The sequence below is a fragment of the Lissotriton vulgaris genome, chromosome 5 (genome assembly GCF_964263255.1).
Source record: "Lissotriton vulgaris chromosome 5, aLisVul1.2, whole genome shotgun sequence".
NCBI classification, from domain to species: domain Eukaryota; kingdom Metazoa; phylum Chordata; class Amphibia; order Caudata; family Salamandridae; genus Lissotriton; species Lissotriton vulgaris.
Window position 1 is genome coordinate 2012231713 of NC_141693.1, and position 19343 is coordinate 2012251055.

At 46.3% G+C, this 19343-nt stretch overlaps 1 protein-coding gene across 2 annotated transcripts in view; it reads right to left on the minus strand.

Moving 5' to 3' along the window:
• The window catches only part of GPR107 (G protein-coupled receptor 107), a 230880-nt gene that overhangs the window by 148029 nt on the left and 63508 nt on the right, over positions 1-19343 (minus strand). For both annotated transcript variants that reach the window (XM_086924821.1, XM_086924820.1), the window contains exons 3-8: positions 15453-15503; positions 9092-9180; positions 8586-8704; positions 2725-2762; positions 1951-2004; positions 829-939 (exon numbers count right to left, since the gene is read on the minus strand). In XM_086924821.1, coding sequence (XP_086780947.1) covers positions 829-939; positions 1951-2004; positions 2725-2762; positions 8586-8704; positions 9092-9180; positions 15453-15503 — 462 coding nt within the window. The remainder of the gene's footprint in view (positions 1-828; positions 940-1950; positions 2005-2724; positions 2763-8585; positions 8705-9091; positions 9181-15452; positions 15504-19343) is intronic.

The following is a 19343-nucleotide window of genomic DNA, read 5'->3' on the forward strand; positions in this document are numbered from 1 at the left end:
TCATTGACAATTATTCCTAGGAGCTTCAGAATTGATTTCTTTATATGTTCAAATACCAGCAAGACAGAGGAGCCTATCCACAGTTGAATCACAGGCTGTAGTGGTTGTTTAACTTCCCAAAAAAATTACTGTTTTATATAGGGTAAAAGATTTGTCCAAGGAACTGCAACAATTTTCAAACAAGAAGTCTGTCGCATACGAGAGAGTCTCTTATTCAGTGAAATTAGGTGTTTTGAAGGTAAGTCCATTGTTTAGTTCTTGTATCTTTTTTAACTGGGAGGTTTATTCCCCCCCCCCCCCTCCCCCCCCCAAAAAAAGTTTCCCAGATAGCAAGGAACAAAGAGGTATTTAATCAAATAAATTTGTGAATGCTCCTATTGAATGGCTTCCAAAATAGATCCATCACTGACTAGATTGTATTCAAAGTGTATTGGAGGCCGGCCCCCATATTTCATTTTCAGTTGACAAGCATATGAGAAAATATGCCTCAGGATTTGGTAGTGTCTTAAAATCAATGTTTTCTTTTTAAAGGATAACGTTTATATTTTGCTGTATTTACCTCGAAATAAGTCTGGACAATCGATCTTTTGAGAATGCACTTCCGTCTGCATGGCTACCTTGTGTCCACTTTGTATATTTTTATTTGGGGTTCCTTTTCAAATTCAATTTTCTCTTGGTTACCTGTTACAATTCTCTATATTTAGTACTCTGTCAATCAATGAGTCAGACAGGGGGGGGGGGGGGGGGGCAGTAAAGCAGACAGCAGATAAAATCAAGTGGCCCAAAACCATCTTGCTCATAATACACTGATTTGCACACACTACTCACATCAAGGCTGAAGAGAAGTTTATCCCTCATGGCTAACTGTTCCTCGGTACAACTGTGAAAGTACAGGCTGTATAGACCTTCCTGTTCACCCGAGCTGATGTTGAAAGTGAACTGAAACAGAAGACAGAAAATAAGGACAGGTTCACAACAAAAAACCTCCAGAAGGAAGACTTTGGCAAACTGCAACTCTACATTCAGAAATAAAAACACTAAGCCCTCCCTCCTATATTGATGGTCTTATTTTGTGTGCACCCTGCTGCACTGCGTTACCAGAACATAACCTATAATGTACTCATTGTGGTGCAAGATACGTTCAAATGTTATAAACAGGAATCTGCAAAGCTGGCAAGTTAGCCTAGGACTCTGAGTGCCTGCTGTGGAGATAGGCATGCAACACTTAGTGCAGGAGTCCCAATCTCAACAGGTTAAACCACCTGTTATGAAGCTGAACTAAAAGAAGACTACTAAACTCCACAATGGGTAGTATTGCATCACTTAGGGACAGTCACTCTCTGGAGTGTGCTTCATAAATGTTCATTATGATTTTAATAACAATCGGGATTACTCTGTTGATAGCAGACCCTCAGAGAGAAGCACAGTCTTTCTTGGCAGTTTCTTTTCAATCTGTAGAAACAGTTTTATCATATTCCGGTGTTGAACATTAATACTCACTTTTCTATTAGCATAGTAGAATTAAAATCTGGAGAATAGACAATTACTCAAAATAAACTGAATTATTTTGTAGCGCCCCTTGATCTTTCTTTGAGCTTCAGTAAGAGAAAGGACACAGTCTGAGAAAAGACTGGAGTCACTTAAAAGGGCACCACAGGTGTAACAACTGACTTAACCTGAAAGAACAGTCTGTTCAACAACAGACCCACCTGGAAAAGACATGGCCTGGGCCAAAAGTGACCTCGCCTGAATGGAAACAGTCCGACCCACAATTATTCTCACCAGAAAAACAGGTCTGACACATGGCTGACATACCTGAAAGGATATGGTTTGGGCCAAGACTGACCTCATATGCAAGCATGGTGCAAGTTAGGGATAACCTAACCAAACTAGCCTGAGCCAGGAATGACCTTTTGCCAAGAACATAATCTGAGCTCCAAGTGAACCCACCTGAAAGGAGACAGTCCGGTTGCGCCTCTGGAAAGGGAAGGATTCTTCAGGCATCTAGAAGGTACAAATGAAGGGAAGGTTTCTGTAAGATTAAGCAAGTGCAAAGGCAGAGCAGCGAAAGAGGGCTGTGCAAAGGCAGAGCAGTGAAAGAGGGCTGTGCAAAAGCAGAGCAGCGAAAGAGGGCTGTGCAAAGGCAGAGCAGTGAAAGAGGGCTGCAAAGGAAGTGTAAAAAAAAAAAAGCAGACCTCTTTCAGCGTCTAAGTGACTCGCACATTCACAAGTTAAATCCCAAATAAACCCGCCCTCAAAGTGGCCTAGGTTTGTTCAGAGGGACGAGGTGCTCCTCGCTCTGTACAGGAGAGGCATGGCTTGGGTACTGATTTATTACTCAAAGGGAACAGGACACCCATCATGAGGTTCACACCTGTCCAAATAATAGTGAGGGGAAGGGGCTAGAGAGGGCAAATATGCCCATTAATCACTCCGCAATCCAAAGCCAGCTCAAATATTAATGAACTTTCCAATTGTTCGGATGGTCATGGTAAGCAGAAATAGTGCACCTTGCACTTCCACAATACTACTCAAAACAAATCTTCCTTTTGCCTCTCGGCATTTTACAGACAAGGGAAAATCCCACCTCTTGTCTATTCAGGCACCACTGGCCAGGCCAGAAAAAGAGACTTTGCAAATGTATATCCACCATGGGAAACAAACAAAGGGAAGCATAAAATAATCTTAATTCACAAACATTTATCAAAGGGACCTTCGACTTACCAAGGACTTGTCCGCACTACGTTTCACCTTCTTGGTACCTAAAAGAGAGACGTTTTAAGAAAGATTTTTCAATGTGCTGAACTTGATCATCATGCCTGAATGAGGACAGGGCCGCTGCAGCTTTGGTTAGAGCGAAATCCTCTGCCATGGACCTTAATTGCAAATGGGAAAATATATTCCTAAAGGTAGAAATCTGGTGCGGCTCTGGGCTAATGATCAGTTATTTTTAATTCCTGGCCACCTGCAATGCTAACACAACAAAGAACAAGCATTTACAATACAACGGTTTCGCCTTTGAAAAAGTTAGAGCTATTGGCATTGTAAATGACAAAATTTTTATTTATGTGTTGGTTTTCAAAACAGATAAATAAATGGCACTGTCATTTACAATGCCAAAAGCTTAATCTCTCGCAAATGCCACATACAAACACACAGACCCACAGAGTCCCACACACATACATACCTGCAGAGCCACACGCAGAGCCACACACACACACACACACACACACACACACACACACAGAGCCACACACACACACACACAGAGTCAACCCCCCCCCCCGTTGGGACGCACCCTCCAGGGCCAGCATGGACGGGAAGTCCTTGCAGTTTGCATAAAATTGAAAACGGTGATGTTTCAATTTTGCTACAAGCAGTGCAATTACCACTCTTTCACCCACACACTGTGTTCCTCTGGCTGGAATTATGCCCGAAAAGCATATTATAAATCAGTTATCTTACAATCACTTTTCATTTGTAGGGATCGTTTTAAGCATGTTCTTATGCGAGGGTGTTGGTTATTGTGAACACCATACTTTGAAGCCTTGAATTTGCATCACAAATATTGCAGAGACCCCAGTTTCATTTGTACAAATAAAAGTCCTAGGCTCAGAGGTCTGCCAGTGCAGCTGGCATTGACCACAGCTCCTCCAAATGCCAGTGTCTGTATTACTGTGGCAGCATTACTTACAGAAGCTGACATTTTGCACAATTCCAGGTCGCCCGAGCTTTAGGAAAGGCCCCAAAGTGCTATTTCTATTTATGTTTTTATAGTACATAGCATTGGTTTGCTAAAAAATAGAGAGACAGCGTTGCCTTGTGGTTTACTGTTCTAAATAATTGTCGGTGTTTAGAAACAAGCAACGGTGCCGATCATTGGCAAACACTGGCACTAATTAACCAATGGCAGTGGCTCAAAACACGTCAGAGGATCCTAGAGCAACCTGTTGCATCCACCGCCACCAGTCGCTACTACCTCCAGTCTAAAGGACTGCTGCTGCTGGAGCAACTCCCTGCTGCTGCCATCTCCAGCCGAATTCTACAGGTGGAGCTACCCACAGAGATAAACAGCAGTGTCATAACGTCATAGTAATCAGACGAAGATGTGAACCCGTTACACACAAATAAATCATGCACATATCATCAACCAATAAACAACATAAGACACAAATGAATGTGCTATTGGCTTGAAAAGTGTTTTTTAGCCATATGAAGCAGTGTGGGTGCTGTGCAGCACGTGTGAAAATTTGGATAAAGAAATGTCATGACACAGCCAGCACTGGCTGCATCATATTGTTTGGTTTCTGGTGGGAAGGGAGGGGGCAAATAACAGCAGCACAAGCAACAATGCTATAGGGAGCACGAAGGACGAGGGCTAGTAACAAGGTGAGTAATGTAATGTGGGGCGTGGGAACGCAACAGGGTGTCTGTGACGAAGATGGACAGGTAAGCCACAACAACAGGGGAGGGGTCGGAGTTACAAGGCAAGCAACAATAACGAACAGGGAGGCGGGAGGAGTAGGGAAAAGCAGCAACAATAGCAAAATCGAAAGGGAGAGGGACGGGAGCAAGCAATAAGCATTGGCAAAGCTAATCGGCTTTAAAAAATAAATATATATTTTGGCAGTGAGACGTGAAAGAAGGACCGGAGGGGTAAACTAATTAGAACAGAAGGACAGGTAAGGGAAATAGCATGGAGGGCAGGTGGGGGAGAAGCGGAGTTGAAAAATAAAAGCACACTGGAAACCGAGGAAAGCAGTGGGGAGAAAAGTACACAACAGACAACAGGTGGACACACATGCACTCTCATGGAGTGCTTCGCGAAAAGGAAAAAATAAAACCTGAAAAGCAGACACTGGTGCACGCATAGAAGCAGCCAATCAGAAGGGTCCAAGGGAGGGACAATTACAGGCTGGCCCAGCTAATACATTGCGCCAGCAAACAAAAAGTAAGGAAAAGTGAATGACAAAACAAAAAGGCAGTGTTTAGCAATGGGAAAGTGCACTCCTAGGTCCGTTTTCAGCAGGTCCACAAGAAGCCAGCACACGGTCTGGTGGGCTCCGACCTGAAAAACTGTCTTTATTTTATTTATCCAGCTATGTTGCACTCAGACTTGCTTTAGTCCTCCGTGTAGGCAAGAGGTGGGAAAGCAGATTTTACTTAACCTGAGAGAGAAGGAAAGAAGCTAGAGCTACTCTGCCTCTAATAGATGCTATTTCCATTACAGATAACAGGACCATTGCTCCAAGTGAGGCACTGGAGCACGGGTGCAGCTTAGCCTCGTAGCTCCCTTTCATTTTAGAAGTCTAGTGTAACAATAATTTTTATTGTCTTTACCAACAGAGCAATAACAATTGCTAAAAATTCTCCCCTTTTAGGCCTGTCAAGTAAGTTACAGAAGGTACACATGATGGAATTTACACACTAACAATTTACGTATACAGTCGGGATTATAAACAAGGTGAAGATAAAATCTCGCATGAATCGGTGGAGCAGACCGGAAAATATTGGTGAAAATTAAAGCAGGAACAAGAAGGTGGGGGCACAGTGAAAAGGAGAATGGGATATACACAAACGGAATGTCAAACTAGATTCACAAAATGCCCACTTCCCGCGAGGTAAACGAAGTGTGAAGATACAGACGCAGTGTTTAGTTCCGCGAACAAAAAGGTGCATGATGCAACTCTACGATCTCTATCTCCACCACCCCTCACCTTATCATCAAAACGCCTTCATCTTAAACCCTGTTCCATTTCTCGGGGACGTCACACATAAAAAAACGGAATCATGGGAGGTGTAGTCTCTGCAGGGTTCAGAAACGCTTCCGGGATATTCGGCCATTTCCGGACTTTGGAGTGTAAGATACAGAAAGTGGACTGTATAACCGCTTGCTGCTACTCCATTGCCCTAGAAGGCTGTGGTTCGTGACGTCTATCATCCAACGCAGCACCCAGGGTCGAGCAGAACAACATGCGTTGTATGGATTTACCTTCCACATATAATATTTGTATGTCCCGTAGATGTGGCTTAACGACCGGAGGTGCATCTTTTTTTTAATTCATTTATTTAATGCAGTTGTATAAAGCGCGAACTTAACCCAAATGTGTCAGAGCGCTTTACAATAGTACCAAGTAAGTTACAGAAGGTACACATGATGGAATTTACACACTAAGAATTTACGTATACAGTCGGGATTATAAACAAGGTGAAGATAAAATCTCGCATGAATCGGTGGAGCAGACCGGAAAATATTGGTGAAAATTAAAGCAGGAACAAGAAGGTGGGGGCACAGTGAAAAGGAGAATGGGGTATGGGGAGGAGAGAGAGAAACACAGGAATGGATGAAGGGAAGAGAGCAAGAACAGAAGGGCTAAAGGAACAAGTGAGTGTGAGGTTAAATACATCACAAGCATGCAGCACGGCAAAGAATACATGGGCAGAGGGAAGGGGGGGCTAGAGCGGGACAAAGGAGAGCTGCGAGAGGAGGGAAGGGGTGCACAAACAGGGAGTCCGAGGCAACAAACAACGGCACAAACAGGGGGTCAGGAAAAACGGCACATTTAAATGTACTTCTAACAAAATCTACTACACAATTTTTTTTTTAAATAACGTAACAGACTTAAAATAAGTTTACAGTGTGCCTCGATGCGCAGTGTGCCTCAAGGAGTGTAGAGCGCGCCTCGAGGAGTGTAGGAGTGCCTCAATGTACACAGCGCCTCAGTTTTCCCGTAGTGTTCACTTCGATTGGCCGAAGTCCCTCTCTGAAGCTACTATTATTACTGCTCAGGCAGCATGCACCCCTTTAAGAGAAAGGGGGGTTGTCCTAGAAAAAGCAAACACCAAGTAGCAACGGTTTCTTTTACTCGTTTTTAAACGCAGAATAGATCGGTTCCTGTAGATCGGCTGCACGGGTGTTCCTTGGGGGGATAGAAATACTTGACACACCCAGACAGCAACTGCGTATGAGTCACAAACATGCTTCAGCGAACTCAGGACGAGCCGAACAGCCTTGTGGATTTTCAAAGCTGCATCTCGGTTTACACAGAGCGGCTTCCAAGTTTCCATTCACCATACAAGTCTATGGAGTGTTTAATGATAGAGAAAACAAAAACATTCTCTACTTTACAATCACGTGAAAGTCAAATACTCTACATTAGTTTGTAATTTGTCCGTGAAGTTGTTCAAATCACAGGTCAGGGAGTATGCAAAGAGGCTAAATGCTTCTTAGTCGGGCTCGCCAAAAAGACACAGAAAAGCGTGCGAGTTCACGGATGTGAGCGTTTGTGTGTACACAGATAGCAGTTACTTCCACACACAGCTGCTAACGATCAAGGTGCTGCCAACCCTTCCGAAACTCACTCAACTGATAACGTGCTACTTGCCAACTCAAGTAGCGGGACCAGGACGATCGAACAAATGATGCCATGTGAAAAAAAAAATTAAGTACATGCCCAAAGTGGACAAGTCTTCATGACGTTGCAAAAAGCCTAAAAATCGCCGGAACGCCCACGAATCTGCTCCGGCTATGACGGACAGATCTCTGTTCCAATGGCTAGCCTCCATTTATGGAGCTAGCCAATGGAACAGAGAGGCGGTGACCAAGCCACATACTGTTCTCATTAGATTTCGCCTGCGCCGAAAAGCTGCACGGTGCGCAGCTTTCGACCAGGCGAAACCTAAAAATATATGCACATCACTAATGCTTCTCACCAGCGAGCCACCAGGGATTGCACATCACATGGAGAACAGGCTAGGTAGAGACATGCTTTGTTCACCCTAGAGTGTAGTTCAGAACTGCACAGGAGTGTAATCACCCAACCAACTAAGTGAACAAGAAGGCAGCAGGTGTCTGCAGGCACTCGTGCACTGTAATTACAGATTCAGTTGACGTTTTAAAGAACCCTAAGGGGTTTCTTTAACATCCCCATTGGACCGTACTATCATTTAGGTCAGAAGATGATATAACCTTCTGGGAATCCAGAGTATGTATATATTGCTATGTTTATTATTTTAATATATAGCTAAGTCACCAGACACATGCTTCAGAGTGCTAGATAACTATGAAACAAACATGCACGCAAACACAGAGTTAGACACAACCCACAACAGAAAGACATGGCTGAGAGAAATGCCAGAGCAGAGGAATGCATATGGGGCATACAGGTTGAGTGGCAACTTCATAAAACAGAAGGTTCGAGAGAGGGAGACAATGAAGCGTAGTTGGTAAAATGGAGCAGTGTCCAAGAGACGCAGGCACCAGAAAGGGGCATAGACACTGCTGAGGGATACAGGTGGCAGAGATGGTCATTGATACCAATTGAGGGATGCGGGTGACAATGGGGCATAGGCACTGCCAAGGCTGCGGATGCAAGAGGGGCACAAGCTGTGCCCAAGGCCAAGGGTTCACAGAGGGGAATGCATACTGTTGAAGAGCCCCGCTGCCACGGGAACACAAACGCCATCTGAGTGATACCATTGGCAGAACCAGCCTAGACACATGAATAATGGAGAAACGAACTGACCATGCAAGGGGCAGGGTAAGGCTATGGCATGCAGGTTGTAGAAACATTGCTCAAAATTACCTTGTGATGCTTCCAGCGTTGCACCTTTCGTTGCCATGGCAGTAGTTTTCACTTCAGAAGGCTTAGATGTGATTTCAGGCCACTTGAAGGATTCTGCAGAATTCTTGGTGATTTTTACACTGCAGAAATGAAAATGGCAGCTCATGAATACAGAAGAGAGCAGCGTGAGACATTAAATGTCTGGAGATACAGCTATGCGTATTAACAGTGCTTGCTAGAGTGAGAATTTTCTTTAGAAAGAAGAATATTTTCACGAACTTCCGCACCTAGCCTCTGAATATTTCTGTAATCAAATGTACACAACATTCAGTGGAGAATATCACTGCTATTAAATGTACACAATGTGTAATTAAAAACACTTGCAAAACAGGTTGCATGTGCCAGGACACCTTCGTTGTGGACAGTGCGCTTTACAAAATCAAGCAAGAAGCGTTTGCGCAGCTCTGGTGCGCGAGCAGTTTTGACGTGCGATCTCGCAGAATCTAAAAGAAATCTGAGTCACTCACAGGCTGGTGTTGAAATCCAGCCGCAGTAGTGCCACAGCCAGGTCCTTCTGAGGAGTCTTCTTCAGGAAACAGTATTCCTCTTCTTCATTCTAGAGGTAGAGGGAATGAAGAGCACAAACATAGGAGTTTACACAAAGGTGTGAAGCACCTATCCTAAATGATCCAAGAACAGAACCTTGTCTGCAAGTAAATAAATCTGTACCAGTACCTAATGAACAGTAATTGTTACAAGCTACAACCGTCATTTACAGTCATGCACATGCCACATCAAGTTAGAGAAAAACATGCAAACAAACGCAGTGTTATAAACAGAAGCACAGATAATTCCTCAACATTTACACACCCTACCACTTGGATTCACCGACTTTGTTGCCTTCCTGCTGCTGGGGTTTGGGAGCTTGCCTGCCTTCTGCTGTTTGGTGTCCCCTGTTGCCCTGTGAACACCGACCTGCTCCCGCCGGAATAGCGGACCGCGCCCAGAGGGCTGTGCGGTCTCGCGAGAGGCAGGGAGCGTTCCGATTGGCCCAGGAGTATTCAGACCAGCGAGGGCTCCCGCGCGCGTCCCGAAGCCCGGGACAAGGGCGGGACAGACTGTGGCCGTTAGGGTCCAAAGGAGGCTGGGCTGGGCCACCCCTCCAACTCCTTCTGCAACTGAATGTTCGGGACTTCCTCTCTTTGATGTGGTATTTTAACTAATTCACTCAGTCAAGGCTTTTTGCCATACAGCGTTTTGTTTCTAGTATTGCTGCCTAGAAATATATTGATGCTGGGCTTTTTTATCTCTTATAAGAGTTTTAAATATTTTATCTTTTTTGATTGTTAGTTTGAGTCCCTGGAAAACACCATCTACTAAGTATCCTTGGTGATCAGCATGGGCAAACCAAACCCCTCATCTTCTCGCCCTTTAACTAGGCATAAGGCAGCAATGAGTCAGCCACTGCCGAGCTTAACAGCTATTGATAAAATGCTGACAAAAACGATAGGGGTGGTGGCATCGGCTATTGAAAATACCGAAAGACGTCTTTCTATTACTCCAGCCATGCCCCCCCACCTTTGACTACTGAGGACTTTTCCTTGGCTATAGTTAATTCCCCAGAATTAACGTCAACACTGATGCCCTCCTTTGCTGAGTTACCATGCGCACAGCCTGCCCTGGACGATAGTGTCTCTACTGACCTTGCTACGTCCCCAGCCCCCCAGTTAGGGATTAAGGCTTCTAAATCGCACCCTAGAACTAAGAAGGTGAAATCTGCTAAAAAAGTCACTAGGAGAATTGAATCTATACCTGATCCTCCTCAGCTGGCCCCAGCTCCCTCCTTTCCCACTTTGGCACCTACCGTCTGGGCTACCCACCTACTAATTGATCTTTATGCCCAAATGGAACAGCTTATCAGTTCGCATTTTAAATCTTTATGTTGTAGGATTGATAAATTACCTTGATAAATAACAAATGCCCAAGCAGGGTTCTGCCTGTGACCACAATTGGGAACAACGTTGCGAAAGCGGCATCGGGCACAACCAAGACGGCCAATAAAAGCCATAATCCAAGCGAAGGCGTTCGCCTGGATAACCCTGTACATGAACCGGTTTTCCTAAATAGGCAGAAAAGTAACACTGCTATGTTGGTGTCCGGCCCAGCAAGAACATCTAAGGGGGTGCCCAAATACAACCAGCTTGACCCCATGTGACTTTTCCCATTTGAAAGCTTACTGATAGAGCGGCCACGTAGTGGTTTAGACCGGAGTGCCCCCGCTGGTAGCGAGCGTGGTGAAACATTCCTGGAACTAAAGAATAAAATTTTCTTCCGGCTTAATAAACATAGACCCCTTATGGGGGCAGGCCAGGGGGAAACTCTTTTCGCTCGAAGAGTTAGATGGTTAGGGACCAGACCAAAGGATATCATGGGGGGGGGGGGGCTGCGTAATGGTCAACTTTAGGGATCCTGGAGTGGCCTATCTAATCTGGACCCAATCAACACTCTACATTTGGGATATTTCTACTCACGAGCTCAAGTACAGGGTGGCCCTGTTCCATCTTATTTTTTCCAGGGAGGACAGGACCTAGAATACAATATCCCTGTAGCTAACAGTCTCTTGAACAACGTGGACAGACTATCCCTTTTCTCGGGCCCTAATGTTTTGGGAATTCACCAAGTTGGGAGTAAGGTGGAGGAGGGTGTGAGTGACAAAGCAGTGTCATCTGAGATGGGTACTGGGATTAAGGCGGACGGCATCCTAAATTGCCACCCATCCTTGGTTACCACCCACATTGGAGCCGGTAGGGAGTTGGACATACACACCCAAATAGTATCTCCCCCTCCCTTTGTCTCCCAATCGACATTTGTTATTCTGGCCCGTGCAGAAACCCGTAGGTCGTTGATTGGGTCGTGGAATGTAGCAGGGATTGGGTCTAAGTTGGATGATCCAGAATGGGGAGAGTTGGTGGATAGGCTTGACTTGTGTATGTTCCAAGGGACCTGGTCAGTGACAGCCCCTGTCAGGGTGGGTTACGCAACATTCTACACACCGGCAGTGCAGGGTCCCAGGGGAAGACCTCGGGGGGGGGGGGGTTGGGGGGGCTGTGTACCTGGGTTGCCTCCCATCTGGGGTGTGCGGTCAAGCTAATAGACTCTCACTCCTCGGACATCCTTTGTATCTTAAATTTTTGGATGGTCTTACGCTGGTAGTGATCAATATACATCTACGTCCCACTCCTCTGCAGCTGGGCTTATCCCAATTGGAGGCGCTGGAGGAACTTTTTCTTATGTTTCCTCCATCGTCCCACAAAATCATCGGGGGTGACTTTAATTCCCACTTTGAGCCGTTTGCTGGGATTCCCCCTGCAACGGCGGAAGAGGACTCCAACTGGCATACACCGGAGTGTATTATGTATCCAGCTAAGCGTATATCTCCTTTGGCCCTGGACATTAATAATCTGACAGTTGTTTACTCCCTCAGGGCCTGTAATGGCAGGATACCTCCCGATATACCAGGTACAAGTACATATAACAGACCAGGAAAAAGTACATCCGTTGACTAGATTTTGGTCAATGTGGATTTTTTGGGCCCAATTGAGAGCCTTTACTGTTATCCCTAGAGTAGACAGCCACCATAACCTCCTATCACTTGAACTGAACTATACTTTGGGACACCAAAATGTTCTGGGGGTACTGGAGTCCATTAATGACCTGAATCTAGTCACAGCGGTTGGTGGCAGACGCATTAGGTGGGCAAAGGTTGTGCTAGCCCCAGACAAACTAGCAGAGATATATCATCTTGTGGCTTGTTCCTTAATAGAGGTAGGTGACCTCGTGGGCGCCAACAACGATTCGCCCTACTTCCAGGACTTGCAATATATTCATAACAAGCTCCTTTCCAGTTTAGCGGGCTATTTCTTTAAAACTGGCAACCTTAGGCCACGGGCAAAAGACCAGGCGCACTGGTTTAACAAAAACTGCAGGGCCGCGAAAAATTCCCTCATAAAGGAAGTAAAATCTGGGTCTCCGTTGAGCATTAGATCAGCTAGGCAGAACTACAAAAGGTTGACCATGGATGCTAGGGGAGAGTGGGAGGCCTTAAGGTGGGAAAGCCTAAAAGTAGCCTTGGACGGAAGAGACTACAGGGCCTTTTGGAACCTAGGTAGATCAGGTTCTGCAGAGGGGTCGACAGCGATAATTCCTAACCTTAGTGAAGAGGTTTGGCTTGCTCACTTTAGGCCCCTCTACTCTCGCTCTGACAACACAGCGGTAGATGATCTACCCCCACCAAAGAACATCCCCGACTCACTTCAGCTGGTCGCATTGGACCATGATTGTCCACCCTGCTTGAAATCCAGGCGGCCTTAAAAAGCTCAACTACTGGGAAAGCTCCGGGGCTAGATAGGATTCCTGGAGACCTATCTCTAAACGAACAGAAGGTTTGGGCCCCCTATCTTTGGTTATATTTTAATGCCATTCTACAGGGTATGGAGATCCCCCAAACCTGGTTAGGTGCAGAAATTATACCCATTTACAAAAAGGCTTCTCCCCTTGACCCGGCCAACAGCCGCCCCCATTAGTCTTATAGATGTCCTCCAGAAACTATTTGCCCGCATTTTACTAACAAGGTTGCAGAGTTGGATGGATGAGCACCACATCCTAACCTCTTTGCAAGTGGGCTTTAGAGCGAAGGTCTCTACCATCGACCAACTGTTCAGATTACCGTTGGTATACTGGAAGACGGTTTTTCTGGGGCGGGTAGTTTGTATTTGATCTTCGTGGACCTCCGTTCCGCATTTGACCTGGTCCAGCGAGACAAGCTCTGGATAATACTACAAGAGATGGGCGTGCCGGTCTATTTGTGTCACATATTCAAACGCTTGCATCAAACGAGACAAGCTCTGGATAATACTACAAGAGATGGGCGTGCCGGTCTATTTGTGTCACATATTCAAACGCTTGCATCAAGGTACCTACGCTAGGGTGAGGTTTGGGAGGAACGGGGAGCTCTCGGCTCCATTCCCAGTGGAAAAGGGAGTGAGGCAGGGTGCGTGCTGGCCCCCACGCTCTTCTCCCTCTTCCTCAATGGGCTGATCGAACATCTATTGGGAGCTCGACTCACCGACCCTAGCAGGCCGTAAGATACCAGCCCTGATGTTCGCTGATGATACCCTTTTATTATCTAAATCCTCCTCGGGTATTCAGCGAACACTGGAGGCGTTTTGCTCCTTTTGTAGAACAAGGAATTTGGAGATTAACCTCTCCAAAACGAAATTTATGGTCTATAACGCCAGATCATCCAACTGTCCCCATCCCCATTTGGATGGTCGGGGGTTGGAACGTGTGTCAACCTTTGACTACCTGGGGGTAACTAAATGATAGAATGGATTGGGGGTCCCATATGGCAAAGGCGAACCTGAAGTTGGCCCAATCCTCTGGTGGTATCCTAAAGGTTCATAACGAGAGTTCTTTCAAGCCAGTGGGACCGCCTGTGGAGATTTACAAAGCCCAGGCATGAGGAGGAGCACTATATGGCGCAGAGCTGTGGGGTCACCATTGTACAACTCCTTTAACCCTTAGCTTCATTAGGCACCTTTTGAAACTACCCAGGAGTTCCCCTCTGACCCCCCCCCGCCCCTACGGTTAGATCTAGGTCTGCTCCCTATCCAGGAGATTGTTTTTAATCGCCCCCTGCTGTATTGGAGGCGACTGTGGTCAACCCCTGAGCTTTCAAGCTACAGGGAGGACCTAAGGGACCTTCTGTCCAGAGTAGGCGTGGGAAGAATTCCCTGGTTGAAACACATCAAACAGTTTTGCCACGCTCTTGGCAAAGGTGACTTGTGGTCTTTACCTGAGGAAGCCTGCACCCAGATCTCCACGAGGTCCATGAGTCTGTTACTCAAGCAATATCGAAAGGAAATCCTGCTAGCAAACCCCGCTTTGGGTAGGTTGACCAACACCTTAGATATTAAGATTACTCCCTACTTCGAGAAGTTCTTGGACGATATCCAGCCCCTACTGGCTAAGAAACTATACGTACAGTTTAGATATTGAACTCTGCCCCTAAGGGCTGTACCACATAAGTGGTCCAACGCTCCCCAGTCTGAGTTCTTGCCCAGGGTGTGAGGCTAGCGAAGAGACGGATCTACACGTTCTGCTCTTCTGCCCCTCCTACTCTAAGGCTAGAGCCAAATGGATCATTCAAGTTTGCAAGTCTAGGGATTATAAGGAGGTACTTAGAATTCTAAAATATGAAACCACCCCGCTGATTGTGTTTGCAACAGACCGATTTCTCCTGTCTATGTGGTGCTTAAGAGGCGCCAAACTTAAAACGTAAAATTGTTGAATTATTTTTGTGTGTCCATTTAAACACTGTATTAAGCACCTGTGCTTTACAAACAAAATATAGCTTAGGGAATGTGCATGATTTCCCTCCTTTTAACTTTTGAAATTGTAACATTTTTTATCATGTTTTCTAACATTGTGCTTTTTTTTCTAATATCACATGATTTTGGGCTGTTATATGTGTGTTTGATATTATTTGTATAAATTGCTCTTACCTACATGTGTCCATATGTGCTTTTATGGTTTTTAACCGATAATAAAGCTTTTTGACTGACTGACATAACATTTACATAAATACCAAGTAACATAGAACAGTACACATGCATGCTGATTTCAGGAGGGTGCACAAGCCCTACAACCTGTAAATGCACAACCACAATTCAGACAACCTGTTACACAGAATCCCACAACAGTAAGACGTGTCTGCACAGAAAGGAGTATTCCCACATTATGATACATGAAGCCATGCATCCAACTATAAGAGGCAAACGCAATTCATACCAGTCACACGTGAGAAAGCAGGAGCCCACACAGCCTTACCAGGTAAGCCGGGAACCCGTCATTCTTGGTCTTGTGCAAACTGAATCCGTACTGGAAAGTGAAAAAAGATGCAGTCACTTCTTGTGGCAGCTGATTCACATGATCAATATCTAGAGAATTAGTGCATGCAAACAGAAGAACATGTCCCAGTAACAACCACATTAGCCCAGAAAGATCTCTCAGTAAGTTAATTGCTCACTTCTGACATTGGCTGTAATGTGCAAGTCACAAGTTAGATCCCACCAAGGCCAATTCCTACTAAGGTCCACTTGAGCTAGAAACATTTTTTGTTTAACTTTTCAAATATAGTGCCAATCATGCAGAAAACATGGCACATCCATAGCTATGTGTTGAACACAACAGCGACAACATTGCATGATTCCACTAGCCATGATCACGGTCCATTGTTTCAACAGTCCAACCGTTCTCTGGCAGCTGAAGTAAACTGCTTCACCAATCTTTCCATTCCACCGACAAAATGTGTTTAACAATGCAGAGGGTGTTTCTTCCCAAAATTAAAAAAAAATTCTCCTTAAAAGTAAAGCATGCTTTTTATTTCACACCCGAAACACAAACCATATACTTACTATTTGAAGTAAACATTTCCCGGTTTGAAAAAATACTTTACGCTATCGACCCAAAAACATAAATGCACCGTAACCAAACAGGTAATATGGTCCTACCATATGAGTGATCGAGGGGCATTTACATATGAACTACTCAGCCTTTGCCACAGCCCCTTCATGCCAATACTGGACCAAATCACTTGATTACATATTATATATTATCACACTTACCTGTTGTGTTATAACAATAAATATGTAGCACGTCTCCTCCTGGTGCCACAATTGCTGCACTGCAGGACTGGTGTATGATGCTGGGCGCGACACCCAATGGCAAAATCCGCACGTCTCTGGATCAGAGAATACATGTGCACTCAAGTACTTACAAATGCTTTGTGGATAAACTCCAGCCCCTGCTACGTCTTTCTGCCCTACAGCTGTGTTGAAGCACGGGGTGGCTGTGCTACCCATATCTCATATATACAAAAGTGAGCAAAACATCAAGATAGGACTAGTACGTCAGATTCCTAGTAAACCATGAAATTGACACCACCATCTTTAAATGTGAAAAGAAAACATGATGAAGGGAGTCGGTTGCAGGTTTTATCACCGCCAGCACCCCTCGGTTGCCAGCAGGAGTGAGCTCTGAGGTATTGCCAGCGTTGTCCTGCTTGACCTGCCATTCGCTACTGGAGTAGCAGACTTTCCATCAAGTTTACTGTGCCACAGAAGAAGGAGTTTAATCACCGCGAGGCCGCAGAGGAGGTGAGAGGCGCGGCCCCGGGACTGCGAGGTACAGCGCTCCTAACATCAGCTGTTTCCTCTTCCCGAGGGTGCCGCGCCCCCTCCCAGTGCCCCGCCCCCTGAGGCGTACATAACCTCTCGCGGCCCCCGCTTCGCGGGAGCCGCTCGCTTTCAGAGGTATTGCCAGCGTTGTCCTGCTTGACCTGCCATTCGCTACTGGAGTAGCAGACTTTCCATCAAGTTTACTGTGCCACAGAAGAAGGAGTTTAATCACCGCGAGGCCGCAGAGGAGGTGAGAGGCGCGGCCCCGGGACTGCGAGGTACAGCGCTCCTAACATCAGCTGTTTCCTCTTCCCGAGGGTGCCGCGCCCCCTCCCAGTGCCCCGCCCCCTAAGGCGTACATAACCTCTCGCGGCCCCCGCTTCGCGGGAGCCGCTCGCTTTCAGAGGTATTGCCAGCGTTGTCCTGCTTGACCTGCCATTCGCTACTGGAGTAGCAGACTTTCCATCAAGTTTACTGTGCCACAGAAGAAGGAGTTTAATCACCGCGAGGCCGCAGAGGAGGTGAGAGGCGCGGCCCCGGGACTGCGAGGTACAGCTCTCCTAACATCAGCTGTTTCCTCTTCCCGAGGGTGCCGCGCCCCCTCCCAGTGCCCCGCCCTCACCTCGCACACTAATAAGCAAGGGCTATAACGCGCATCGCGGGACGCGCGCGGGTCGCAGCCCGAAGCGAAGCCCGGGCCAAGGGCGGGCCCGTTGTTGCCCGTTAGTGCCCGGTAGAGACCGGACCGGGCCACCCCCCTTACTTCTTAAACCTTTTGCGAATTACAAATATGCCTCCGAAAACCAGGAGCACTACCAAAAGCAAATCAAAAAATGCTCAGGAGGTAGCACAAATAACCGGCCCCATTGACCTGTTTATCACCCGTACCCACGAGGTAATAAACCAGAGCATCTCCCTTCTCGAAAAGAGAGTGTCACTGGACCTTATGAACGCAAAGCGATCATCCTTAGGAACTATAGCAACTGCTACGTCCCCGATTCATCTCACCTCCCAAAATTGTTCCTTACCTGTGACTTTGTCAGCCTCTGAAACTATTACAGTACCATCTATAGTTGACCTTTCAGTCACGCAGACAGACTCAGATCTTTCACTAACCTTGGACAATCTCGAGGCAACTCCCGACCTAGCGGCCTGCCAAACCCAATCCCAGATAGAATCCCAGTGTAACCTTAACTCACTTTCCCAAGGAGAAAGGGAAGGAGCCATCTCAAAAAAAGGCAGTACAAAACCTACTGATAATGCACCAGAAATAGTTCCTATTCCAGCTCATGCCACAGATTTCCCAAATTTTGATTTACAATCCCTCCAACAAAGCATACCACTACTTCCGGCAGTCACCACTCCCCACCAAACAACCTTGAAAGAGGCAACTCCAAACCTCTGCAGAACATGCAATGTCACCTCACAAGTCCTGACAACGGTAAAAGATTTACTATATCAGTACTTAAAACCCATCCAACATAGCATCAGAAATCTGGAAGCCCAGATGACCATTCTCTCGGCATCACTACTCGATACAAATACACGTATAGAAATAAAAGGTCAGCGGAAAGCCCCCCAGTCCTCTAAAAATCATCCGCATCCACAACCAGCCAAAGCTATAAAACGACCTAACCTGACAATTCCACCCCCAAAAAACCACACACAAAGTACCACAAATCACAATTCACATACTGTAGAGCTCCAAACACATCAGAGTAAAATCGTTGTGGTACCAGATCAGCCAACGTCTAGCACAAGTCTAACAAACCAAGACACCCCAGGACCGGTGACTAGTAAATCCTGCAAACCCCACTCAGCAAAAAAGCCAGTACCCCTTCAGCCAAACTCAGTGGTCCCCCAGCCTACTCCCAAAAACAATCCTAACAAAACACCAGCTACTAGACGACCAGTCCATCTGCCCCCAGAAGCCACTCCATATTCGCTAGTACTTACCGGTGTACCAGAGCTAACCGATGATACACCTGAAACTGCATGGTCTCTTAAAAACAAAGTCATGCAGTGGTTAAGCATCAATAGGCCTTTAGAACCCCACCACTCGGGGGGGGATATCCACAGCCCGCAGAGTAGTTTGGGTAGGCAAAACAACAAAAACGACCCGCGGAGACTGCATAATAGTAACCTGCAGAGACCCCTCCGTAGTGGATCACATTTGTGCCTGGCCCGCACTGGAAAACAAGCATTTACAATGCAATGGTTTTGCCTTTGTTAAAGTTTGAGCTATTGGCATTGCTCTTGACAATATTTTTATTTATGTTTTTTAACATAAATAAATGGCATTGTCATTTACAATGCCACTAGCTTTATCTCTCGCAAATGACACACACAAACACCCACAGAGAGCCCCCCCAACACACTCAGAGGCCTCCCCACACACACACCCATACAGAGCCCCCCACACACACAGCCACACAAAGCCCCCCCCCCACACACCCACAGAGCCTCCCTACACACTGCGAGCCCCCCCACACACTGCGAGCCCCGCCCACACACTGCGAGCCCCCCCACACACTGCGAGCCC